General features: G+C 36.3%; 1 protein-coding gene across 4 annotated transcripts; it reads right to left on the minus strand.

The window, feature by feature from the left end:
- Positions 1 to 622: 622 nt before the first annotated feature.
- On the minus strand, positions 623 to 10,629 carry LOC127877866 (uncharacterized). Of its 4 annotated transcripts, none has more exons than XR_008048647.1 (12): positions 10,435 to 10,628; positions 8,492 to 8,624; positions 7,062 to 7,293; positions 6,278 to 6,487; positions 5,955 to 6,041; positions 5,422 to 5,481; positions 5,110 to 5,132; positions 3,558 to 3,645; positions 3,056 to 3,133; positions 2,531 to 2,623; positions 1,866 to 2,074; positions 623 to 1,211 (listed from the first exon to the last, which is right to left on the minus strand). XR_008048647.1 is itself a non-coding variant. In XM_052424166.1 (12 exons), exons 2-12 carry the CDS (start codon positions 8,566 to 8,568, stop codon positions 1,131 to 1,133), a joined length of 1,272 nt encoding a protein of 423 aa, XP_052280126.1. In that variant the 5' UTR covers positions 8,569 to 8,624; positions 10,435 to 10,629; the 3' UTR covers positions 623 to 1,130. The 4 variants fall into 4 exon arrangements, 3 of the variants coding, with proteins under 3 accessions (XP_052280126.1, XP_052280127.1, XP_052280128.1); XM_052424166.1 differs by having other exon boundaries at positions 1,866 to 2,078; positions 2,501 to 2,623; positions 10,435 to 10,629; XM_052424168.1 differs by lacking the exon at positions 623 to 1,211 and having other exon boundaries at positions 1,792 to 2,074.
- Positions 10,630 to 11,451: the final 822 nt, after the last annotated feature.

Below are 11,451 nucleotides of genomic sequence, written 5' to 3' on the forward strand. Positions count from 1 at the left end.
TACAGTTTGTCAAGGTATTCCGAATCATTAGGCATTCTGAATCCACATTTTCATTTAAAAAGTCTTAACGTTTGGCAGTGCTCCAGCTAGGATTTGAAAGGGCAGGGGGGCTTTTTTGTCAAAAGGGCACTTTCGACGCGCAGTATTTTGTGAAAAGGGCACTTTCGACGCGCAGTATTTTGTGAAAAGGACACGTTTGAGCGCGCGGGTGTTTCTGGAGTGCTTTCTATTGCATGTTCATTTATATGTTATAAATATTTGTATTATTCCCATTATTATTAAACCATTCAAATATAATGTCTACAATGAGGATTAAACTAATTACAATGTAATAAGAGATTTATGAATTATCATATGTAAAAAAAAAAATAAAAAAAAAAAATTTTTTTTTTTTTTTTTTTTTGGAGGGGGGGGGGCAGGGCGGAAGTTTGGGGGGGGCAGGGCGGAGGTTCACATATTTCAGATTTTACAGATTCAAAGCCTTGAAGTCTGCTAGCTGTAAAAGCACTAGAACATTTGTGGGAGTAGCCATGGAAAATGTCATGAAAAAAATGTTCATTTTTATAGTATCCACTTTCTCTGTTTAGGCAATATTCTTGTAAATTACATGCAAAGTCCATAAAACACGTCTTGTGGAGGGGTTTCTAAATAGCTATAGAGTGATAATGCGGGATCTTTTCTTCCTTCTGCCCCAGTCATGTGGAAACCATAGCAATGTCCATGGTCTGCACAGAACCAAAGAAATAATGTTGATGTTCCTCGAGCAGAAGTTTCAACTTTAGAATAATCTATTTTCATGTTTGAAGCCCAACTGAACCAAAAATTAAAAAAAACTGTTTGATCCATAAACCTAGCCTTATTGTGGCGAGTTTTATACATCTCATTTTTAAACTGGCAGTAAGAGGAAAAAGTGCAACTAGAATTCATAACCATAGATACAAATTCCCACCCTATTTCATCTCCTGCTGCTGTATCCCTACTTAATACATGTAAACAATCTAAGTCCCCTTCATCCCAAAGAATTCTGCATGGCTTACTAATTGAATTATAGCATTCACGTATATGAATGTCACATTTTACAGGTGCAAAATTTGTGTAAATATTTAATGTCCTTTGTCTTTCGTGTATGGTCAGTCCATTTTCACTGTAATTATCGTCATCTTCTCGTTTGAGCCAACCGCTTCCACAGGGACCGGTATTGTCTGGAATATCTGGAAATAATACAGGTCCTTTTAGGCAGCCATCTGAACATCGAACAAGGTTAGAATCATTCCACTGATCACGTTTTATGATATTTTTCCTTAACTCATTATTGTCTTTAAGTCTGGGAGAATGTTTACTTCTACACTTAAAATTCCAAAGTCCAGATTCCTCATTGAAGTTATTGTATGCAGCAGTACTTAATGTAACCGAAACAGGCATTTCATCATCAATATTGTCATCAAATAACTGCTGTTCTTCATCATCATTGTTATCAATATTTGTATGAATTAAATCTTCCCACATGTGAGTATATGATTTAAATAAGTTTAAGTGCCTACAAACCTTCGAATTTAGTAAAGTACTTATATTTCTCTTATAACCAACCAGACAGGCCAAAAACAATATATTCCGATCATTTGATCTTGGGGCATACAAATAGAAAATGGTCAATATATAAGATAATAATTTCAAACTAGCACCTTCCTCAAATTACCCTAACCACACATATACATTAATATATATATATATATATATATATATATATATATATATATATATATATATATATATTATTTATTTATAGAACATTAACAAGGTTAAAATTCCTCTGATTAAGGAACTTGCCCACTAATATTGTTTATTATAAGGCAGGAATATCTCACCGGTCCAGGGTTAAGTTCAACGTCATTTGAAAGAATAAGAAGAAGCTGTGAAGTGTCTACATCTTGTTGGGGCGTCTCGTCAGTGTCTCGTTGGAAAAAGAAGTGGGATGGCACATTGACTTTATCTTCATTTGCGGCGTTGTCATCTTGTTGGGGCATCTCTTCAGTGTCTCGGTGGCAATGGATGTTGGATGGCACGTTGATTTCATCTTCCTATAATAGAATAACCCTTCCTTTAATACAATACTTACTAGACAAACAAGACTATTGCCAAGCAATGTATGTCCCCTACAGGTTCCACCATTATCAGATTTTTTTTGATTTTTTTTCATTATATATATTTGTTGCCATATCAACCAGAAATTTTGATGAGGAACAAAATGAAATGACGTACATAATGTCCATATTGCCATATATCCATGTTTCAAGAAAAAATATGAAGAACTTTTAAAGTTATCGCATGATCCAGAAAAGAGTGACAGACTCACAAATGACGGACACACAGAGCGCAAACCATAAGTCCCCTCAGGTTAAACTGTTAGGGGAGAAAAAGTATTATATTTTTTCATTCAAAATCTTAAGAGTATATTTACATAACATAAAGCTATACAACAATATGTGTTCCATTTAAAAACCTGATTGAAAAGTGTGTCAGGCCTATCAACTTTCCATGATGAATGCTTCGTTATAAAATGGTCGAGCAGGGCATCTTCAGATGAACAGCACACCCTGCAGTTTGGGCAATTGTAGCAAGGGACCTAAAAAATACCACTCAGCCTGAGGATTCTAAAATCGCATCTAAGTAATATTTGTGAACAACTCATGGAAATTGAAACAAAACAAAAACATGTACCACAATTGGTTCATACTTTAGAACATCTTTACATTATAATGAATTCAATACAGGCCCAGGACTGGTCCTGAAAAGCTTGCACATGGAAGACTTACATACACCAAAACCCCCGCTTAACAGGTTATTGGTGATAATCAATTATACCTGAATTGTAAGAATACCAGCTATTTAGACTAATTTTATAAGGTTCTTTGTGTCGTCTTTAAATCTTGGTTTTACTGTATTTGTAGAACATCTAAATGACCATACATGAAAGGATGAATGTGTGTTTTAAAGGATCTTCTTGAACAAGTTTTGTTTATCTGACAAGAAAGAATACTTTCTGTCATTGATTTACCTGTTTGTTCTTCTTTTTCGTCATGGTAGGTTTCTCCCTTTTAACCTTACCAGTCTTGACTTCCATCTTCTTGCGTTTCTGAAAAGTTATTATGCTATCAGTCCATATTACCAGTACAAATGCTACAAATTACTACCGGTTATATAATTTGAAAAGCGTATACCTTTGAAGATGATTTGAAATAATGTGAATACATCCCTTTCATTAAATTCATTCTTTTTAATGAAAACATAAAATTTGTTTATAGCATTGTGCCATGCTATCAGATCAATTGGCATGCTACAAATATAGTGTCATATAAACAGGGCAATCATTGTCTTTCATGCTTGAACCAATTACTATATTATGATACATACAAATAGGACACAGATGAATCAAACACACATTCTGCTGATTTATATTAAATCAAAGTAATGAAAATACCTATGAAAGAAATATTTATGTAAATTGTCAAGATGGAAAGTGTTAAAAAGTATGGAGCATATCGTCAGAAAATTAGTACCAAGCATAAGCCATTCAACTTGTATGCAGGCAGGAAAACAGCCACATCTTCAGTAATGTCAAGGTAAACAAATTCACTGCAGCATGACCTTTAATGCATGACGAAAAAACAGGATCATTAATGCAGTGTCTGTGAATGCATAATCATGTAAAATTAATATTCATTCAGGCTAAAAATTGCCATCCAGTAAAAAAGGGAAACTATGTCTGAACTATATTTTTGTTGTCCCGGACAATATTGGACGACCACTAATTCCAATGACCGTCAATATAAAACTAACAAAACGATTAAACCTATTTGACATAAAACTAACAAGAGAGTTACTGCAGTAATAGCATTCATGCAGCAAGTTTTAATATAAAACAAGAGCACCGCATAACGGGTGCCATGCTCGGCTGCAAAAGCTTGTCAGAGTGATCTTGATCTTTGACCTAGTGACCCAAAATGGGTGTGGTGTGTAGAACTCATCAAGGTGCATATACATATGAAGTTTCAAAGTTGAAGGTGGAAGCACTTTGATTTTAGAGCCAATGATAAGGTTTTAGCACGTCGCCGGTGGACGACGAGCAGGCTATGACAATACCTCGGGTTTTCTCCGAAAACAGCCTCGCTAATAAATATTGTTGGGGTGTCTAAAAATAAAGCAACAATGAGTGCCTTATGTTGGCATATGTTTATGTTGTATGTAATTCCATTAAGAAAGGTGATTTTTATGAAACTACTTAAGAATGCATTACATTTATGTATATATAGGTAAACAACAGCTGTCACCATAGGATGACTTATGCCCCCTTTAAACGCTTGATAGAAGTTATGAGCTTTTTTCGAAACTTAAACACAGATTTCGAAACCTAAACGCAGACCCTAAGTTCAAGGTCAAGGTCACAGGGGTCAAAATTTGTGTGCGCATGGAAAGGCTTTGTCAATATACACATGCATGCCAAATATGAAGTTGCTATCTGAAGCGACATAGAAGTTATGAGCATTTTTCGAAACCTAAACGTAAAGTGTGACAGACAGACTATATGCCCTCCTTCGGCGGCATAAAAAGATGTGCCAGAAATTAATGACTTCAAGGATATAATACATGTAAATGTTAACAAATAGATTTTTTTCAACGAAAGCAAAAACAACAAACAAAATGCACCAAACAAGCTTCCTATTCCTTGATAACATGTATAAATCTGCATTTATTTACTGTGCTTTCCCTATCGGTATTTTATGGCTATTTATTTCACACATATTTCACTACCAGTAACATGATGATGAATAAAAACAAGAGCACCGCATAGCAGGTGCCAACGCTCGGCTGCAGGTGCAGTTTCTTTTTTTTAAGAGTTCACAGTGATCTTGACCTTTGACCTAGTGACACAAAAAAGGGTGTGGCATGTATAACTCATCAAGGTGCAGCTACATATAAAGTTTCAAAGTTATAGGATGAAGCACATTAAACATTGTGGCATTTCTTTGTTAACTGAAACAATTAACACATGCATGTACATGCAAACAAAAATTTCAACAATAACAAATGCACCAATCCAGCTTTATATACCTTGTGTGGCATTTCTTTGCCAACTGAAACAATTTACACATGCATGTACAGGCATGGCATAAGTGCAAAACCTCATCCACCAAAGTTGACTATTTTGAAAAATAACAACAATTATAATAATATGCAGAAGACAACAGAAAGGAAAGATGTCCTCAAAATAATAACACTAATATGGTCTTTTACTTATATTTTACTTTCAAAATAGGTTTGGTTGTGGTTTTTTTTTCAACAAAAAAAAACTTGTTTTAAGAATTAGTAGGACATTTCCACAATGAAACAGTGAGGGTTATCTGAAATTAACAGTATTTTTACCTTCTTTCCATATCTTTTGACATTTCTGGTTGCAGACCTCTTAGCTCTGGCTGTGACAACCTGAGAATGAATTGTGTGTGTGAAAATATGGAAAACAAAATTATATAAACTAACTAGTTTATTTTTTATACAATTACAGAATGTTATGTTCTGATATAACTGAATGGTTATGACATCAACTCTATGGTCTGGCTTTCACACAAAGACATCTGTTGAACTTTTCATGTTTACCACTTAATGACAAACAATGCTCTTTGATGATTAAAGGCATTGCTTTAAAAGTATAGGACCTGCAGTCCAACTATTGCCTTACAGCTACCAATAATGAAGGGCATTATGGTGCTGATCAGGGGCAAAAAGGCGAGGCTAAAAAAGAGACATGACAGGGTGCCCAGCTTTACGGCTCTAGACATAACATTAATTTATAGGCTGTAACAAGCCATATGAGCAATCAATACTGGATTGCAATCACTTTATAAATGTTCATTAAGAATGATGAAATATCTGTACGATTAAATGCATAGAAAAGTTACCGTTATTTTATGTGTCTGAGGCTTAATGTCCCTGGGAACTGGTACTTCACTTGCATCCACCTTGTCTTGAATCTCTGGTTGAGCTCCCTACAATTTATTTAACCATAATACAGGTATTATACTTTTTTTAAACGGCTTATTTTAATCAAAAATATAAACATTACAGCAAAATCAAATTGTTATGAATATTTGTAGGTGGAAGCGCTTTGATTTTAGAGTCAATGTTAAGGTTTTAGCCTGACGCAGAATTGCAGTTTTGTGCATAAATCACATTTGCTTATGGCTCATAAATGCAGTCCACTTTGTTGTAGCACTAAACTCACAGTCTGCACAATATCCGAAAAGAGTGCTATGGTGCTGTCATGCTCCTGAACCGGTACTTCCGTGGCTGAGAGAGCTGGCCATTCTGTAGGATCTTGAACAGCAGCCTCCACACACAGCTGGTTTGGCAGGTCGTCATGTATGGATGCTAAACACCTCCTAGCCCCTTCAGCACTCAGATGTAGTCCATCATGGGACAAGTACAGGGACTTCTTAAAATTAAATTTTGATTATTGATAGTTACCGTACTAATTTGTTTTAAACATAACTAAGATATTAAAGCAGCAAATTAAATGAACTGGTTTCCCTCAACGAATGAAAAAATATTTTAGTTTCAATCAATTAGAGTGTACAACTCTGAACTGACCAAAATGATCATCCTGACAAAACTTATACAAGAACTTCTAAAAAAATGATAATACATTTCATTAACTTCCATATTACAGCACAGACAGATATCTTTAATTATGGGGCTTTACTTCTAGAGCTGAAACCAACAAAACGTGCAAGTGTACCACCACAAAGTAATACATCTATTTTAAAATTCATGATATTTCATGTAAAAGTTATTAAGAAACCAGTAATTGCAACAAAACTGCTCAATGAGTCAATTTTCACCAATTAAGGAGGCATATCTCTTGAGCAAAGAAGGATGTCTGAACAGAATTTGGGATTGGTCCACCGCAGTATAATGATGCATATATTTATTTTAAGTTTCATGATGATGAAATTCCATGCAACAGTTGCTGAGAAACTTCCTATTTCACTCTAGATCTTTCCCTATACCTGTTTAGTTGCTGCATAGTCCATGTATCTCACAGAAGGCACATGGTGACTCAGTTCCCACAGCATGCTGTTTGCGCTCCTTATCCACTGGCAGTAGTTCCTCAACTGTGCCCCTGAGAGTGGCCATCGGGGAAACATTCTCACATCAAAATCACGTGGAAGAATCACGCAAAGCACCACGTGTATTTCAGTGCACACACTGAATACAACATCAAGGATCTCAGTCACACAACTAAAAATAACAAGCAAATTCATTGAATTGATATACCCTGCCAATATGCTTCTGGACAAAAAAGTGTTATATTTGACACTAAAGAAGCATTTTTTAAGAAACAAAGGGCCATAACTCTGCTATTAACAGATGGTGTACGATGCCATTTGGCCTGCAGCATCCTCTTATCCATATATATACTCATACCAAGTTTCAATGAAATCCGCCAAAGCACTTCCAAGATATGGCTCTGGACACAAAAGTGCTGGACGGACAGATGGAAAGACAGACGGACAGACAACCCCAAAACAATATCCATCCTCCTATGGCAAGGGATAATAAGGTAATGGTATTAGTTGCTCATTGTATTATCTTCCCATCACAAACAATTATTAAATAGAGATGTGTTCGTCAGAAACACAATGCCCCATATTGCGCCGCTTTGTATTTATTTTTTTACCTTTGACCTTGAAGGATGACCTTGAACCTCCACCACTCAAAATGTGCAGCTTCATGAGATACACGTGCACACCAAATATCAAGTTGCTATCTTCAATATTGAAAAAGTTATGGCCAATGTTAAAGTTTTCAGACGGACAGACGCCATACATTTGACATTTGACCTTGAAGGATGACCTTTCACCAATTAAAAATGTTCAGCTCCATGAGGTACACCAAATATCAAGTTTCTATCTTTAATAATGCAAAAGTTATGGCCAACGTTAAAGTTTTTTTTCCCGACGGACGGACAGACTGACACACATACTGACTGACGGACAGTTCAACTTCTATGTGCAACCCTACCGGGGGCATAAAAAGTTACAAACAACTACAAAATATTTGAGAAACTAACTTATTTTATTTCATTAAAATGCCAATCCAAAAAAATCTAATAAGAAAGTGATACTAAGTTGATCAAGCTCATTTTTATTCATGCTGCTAAGCTGTTCAGTGGCGGATCCAGGGTTTCTAGTTAGGGGGTTGGTGTGGACATTCAATAATACAGGCCAATGTAAAAGCATAATGGTGTAGTGGATGTGGTGTCCGCCTAGTGATAGGGAGTTAGGAGGTTCTCATTATCTTCTCCATAAACACCAAGTTCTGGTTCTTCCCAGGAACAGACTCGAGTGTCTCAATAAGCATAGTGCGTTCCCTGCAATAAAGCTAAGGTAAAAAGGTTAAATAAAAACTAAAACTGAAAAATTACTGTTCAACATACCGGTAGAAATTGCTATCCTTGCAGCAAACATCGTTAGAGCCAAGATGCAGGTACAATATGTCGTAACAACCTGACATCAGCTCTTGATGCAGCAGCTTTCTAAAGCCCTTCCGGTCAGACACATACTTTGCACCTGCATTGTAAAATAAGATCTTCCATTTGGAATTGGTTTTCATTTGCAATAATTTTTCTTGAGTTGTCATTTGTTATTGAATATTATGAAAAATAGTCATCATTGCTATGTTCGAGACAAGCAAGCTTATCTTTGTTAATATTTATCTCACTTGTTCTATGTTGCGTCAAATTTCTGGATTTGCAATCTTTTTCCCCATTTTGGTTACAGCAGAAAGGGTATTTTGCTTGATTCCATAATACATGTTTTATCAGTGTAATAATATACATGACGTGTACATGTAAATACCATGAAACTGTTAGGGTAAAATATCTTTTTGGGTATTGAAGCAATATTCAGTGGAGTTTTAAGCATTTCTTTAAAAACAAGAGATGCGTTTGTTGGAAACACAATGCCCCCTATTGCACCGCTTTGAAGCCATGAACATGTATTCAAACTTTGACCTTGAAGGATGACCTTGACCTTTCACCACTCAAAAATGTGCAGCTCCATGAGATACACATGCATGCCAAATATCTAGTTGCTATCTTCAATATTGCAAATTTTGACCTTTGACCTTGAAGGATGACCTTGACCTTTCATCACTCAAAATGTGCAGCTCCATGAGATATACATGCATGCCAAATATCAAGTTGCTATCTTCAATATTTAAAAAGTTATGGCCAATGTTAAAATTTTCAGACGGACGGAATATTTGACATTTGACCTTGAAGAATGACCTTGATTTTCACCTTTTACCACTCAAAATATTCAGCTCCAAGAGATACACATCCATAAAAAAAAATCAAGTTGCTATCTTCAATATTTAAAAAGTTATGGCCAATGTTAAAGTTTTCGGACGGACGGAATATTTGACATTTGACCTTGAAGAATGACCTTGACCTTCACCTTTCATCACTCAAAATGTTCAGCTCCAGGAGATACCCATGCATGCCAAATATCAAGTTGCTATCATCAATAGTGAACAAGTTATGGCCAATGTTAAAGTTTTCGGATGGACGGACAGACGCCATATATTAGACATTTGACCTTCACCTTTCACCACTCAAAATGTTCAGCCTCAGGAGATACACATACATGCCAAATATCAAATTGCTATCGTCAATAGTGAAAAAGTTATGACCAATGTTAGTTTTCGGACGGATGGACATATGCCATATATTAGACCTTTGACCTTGAAGGATGACCTTGACCTTCACCTTTCACCACTCAAATGCTCAATGAGATGCACATGCATGCCAAATATAACGGTGCTATGTTAAATATTGAAAAAGTTATGACCATTAAAGTGTTCGGACGGACGGACAGACTGACAGTTCAACTGCTATATGCCACCCTACCGGGGGCATAAAAACAATTATTTGGTACACAAAGCTTCAAATAAATATTAAAATTAGCAACCTTTTTTCCAAAGGCAGCAACAAACACTGCAGGGCTAGATTGAACTTTACCGGTACGAAGTTGTTTACAACCATCGACAAAGCGGGGGTTTGGGGGCGGTAGCCCCCAATACTAAAGAAATATATAGGATAAAAGGATAATAAGGTGTTGCGTAAGTTGTTATGTGTTAGGTGTTAAGGGTTAGAGTACGCTGTTTGATGTTAAGTGTTGCGTACCGGTAAAGTTCAATCGTCCCCACTGCAGTATAAGACAGTAGCTAAAATAATTATGCCAACGCAAAAATCATCAAAAGATTATGGCGGCAATTTATATAGACTATTTAAGACAGTAAAAGGGGTAATATAAAGCAGCATGCCACAGAAACATGTTGGGTCTCACACTCAACTATAAACAGTTAAAAATTATTCACCAGATACGGGCAGAAAGTCAATCCTTGCATTTGGAGGACATGCAGACTTCAAACGATGGACATTGGAATCCCCGGCAATAAGAACACGAACATCGCTGCTGCACCAGACATGTTCTTCACCTGAAACAGAATAAACGGCTCTAGGAGAAGTGCCCCCCGGAGAACTGCCCCCCCCCACAAAGATTTTTCACTGGGCGGAGAACTGCCCCCTCACTCTTTTTTTATAGGGCGGAGAACTGCCCCCCTGCTGATTAATAAGGGGCGGAGAACTGCCCCCCTGTCAGAATTGATGACCCGGAGAAGTGCCCCCTAATTAAAGAAATTTCGCGGCTATATATAAAACGAGTATTATAATGACAATAACGCCAGTAACTTTCTTGCTATTATGTCTGGAAATTTGTTCTGTCTTTTCGAATTTTACTCGGGTCATTTTAACATCAAGAATCTAGGCAGAAGGCCAGAGATATTGTGTCAATATCGATGCGTTCTAGAACGTTCCGAATAGTTGCCAATGATTGGAAGATCAACCCGAATCCGCAACAAGTGGAACATTCTGCCTCTAAACACTATCAAAGCGCTCAAGGCACCGCAGTTGTTCGCAATTTGATAGTATGCAATAGCAGTCACAGAAAAGGAAGTTCGACCTTTTATATTATGCAAATCGAACGGCCATGAACAATACAACCATAAATATAATTCCACATAAATTGTCTTCAGGGGCAAGGTTTTGCTTCTTCGGAGTGAGATTTAGCAAACACCTCAAGGGAGAGAAATAACATTTACAATCTCTCATATTTTTTCAGGACATACACAAACTGATTTCGATTAATAAGATAAAGCTTAGTGTGTTTTTTTAATACTTCAAAAGCGTATACAAATTTCCTGCATCTGAGCGGGAGGAAATATTCACGATGAGGAAATTACACCCCTATTTTTAATTAGTAGGCTAAGTAATGCTTTCATTAGGCAAAATAAAAGAGAAACAAACTATTATTATTTGAACACTTAAAAGTACTG

Source organism: Dreissena polymorpha, chromosome 4, assembly GCF_020536995.1.
Source record: "Dreissena polymorpha isolate Duluth1 chromosome 4, UMN_Dpol_1.0, whole genome shotgun sequence".
Taxonomy (NCBI): domain Eukaryota; kingdom Metazoa; phylum Mollusca; class Bivalvia; order Myida; family Dreissenidae; genus Dreissena; species Dreissena polymorpha.

Coding starts and splice junctions, on each gene's coding strand:
- LOC127877866 (XM_052424166.1), bottom strand. CDS start 8,568: ATGTCAGGTTGTTACGACATATTGTACCTGCATCTTGGCTCTAACGAT. Junction 3,646..5,109: donor GCAAAGAAATGCCACACAAG/GTATATAAAGCT, acceptor CATGCATTAAAG/GTCATGCTGCAGTGAATTTG. Junction 2,079..2,500: donor CTGACACACTTTTCAATCAG/GTTTTTAAATGG, acceptor ATTCTATTATAG/GAAGATGAAATCAACGTGCC.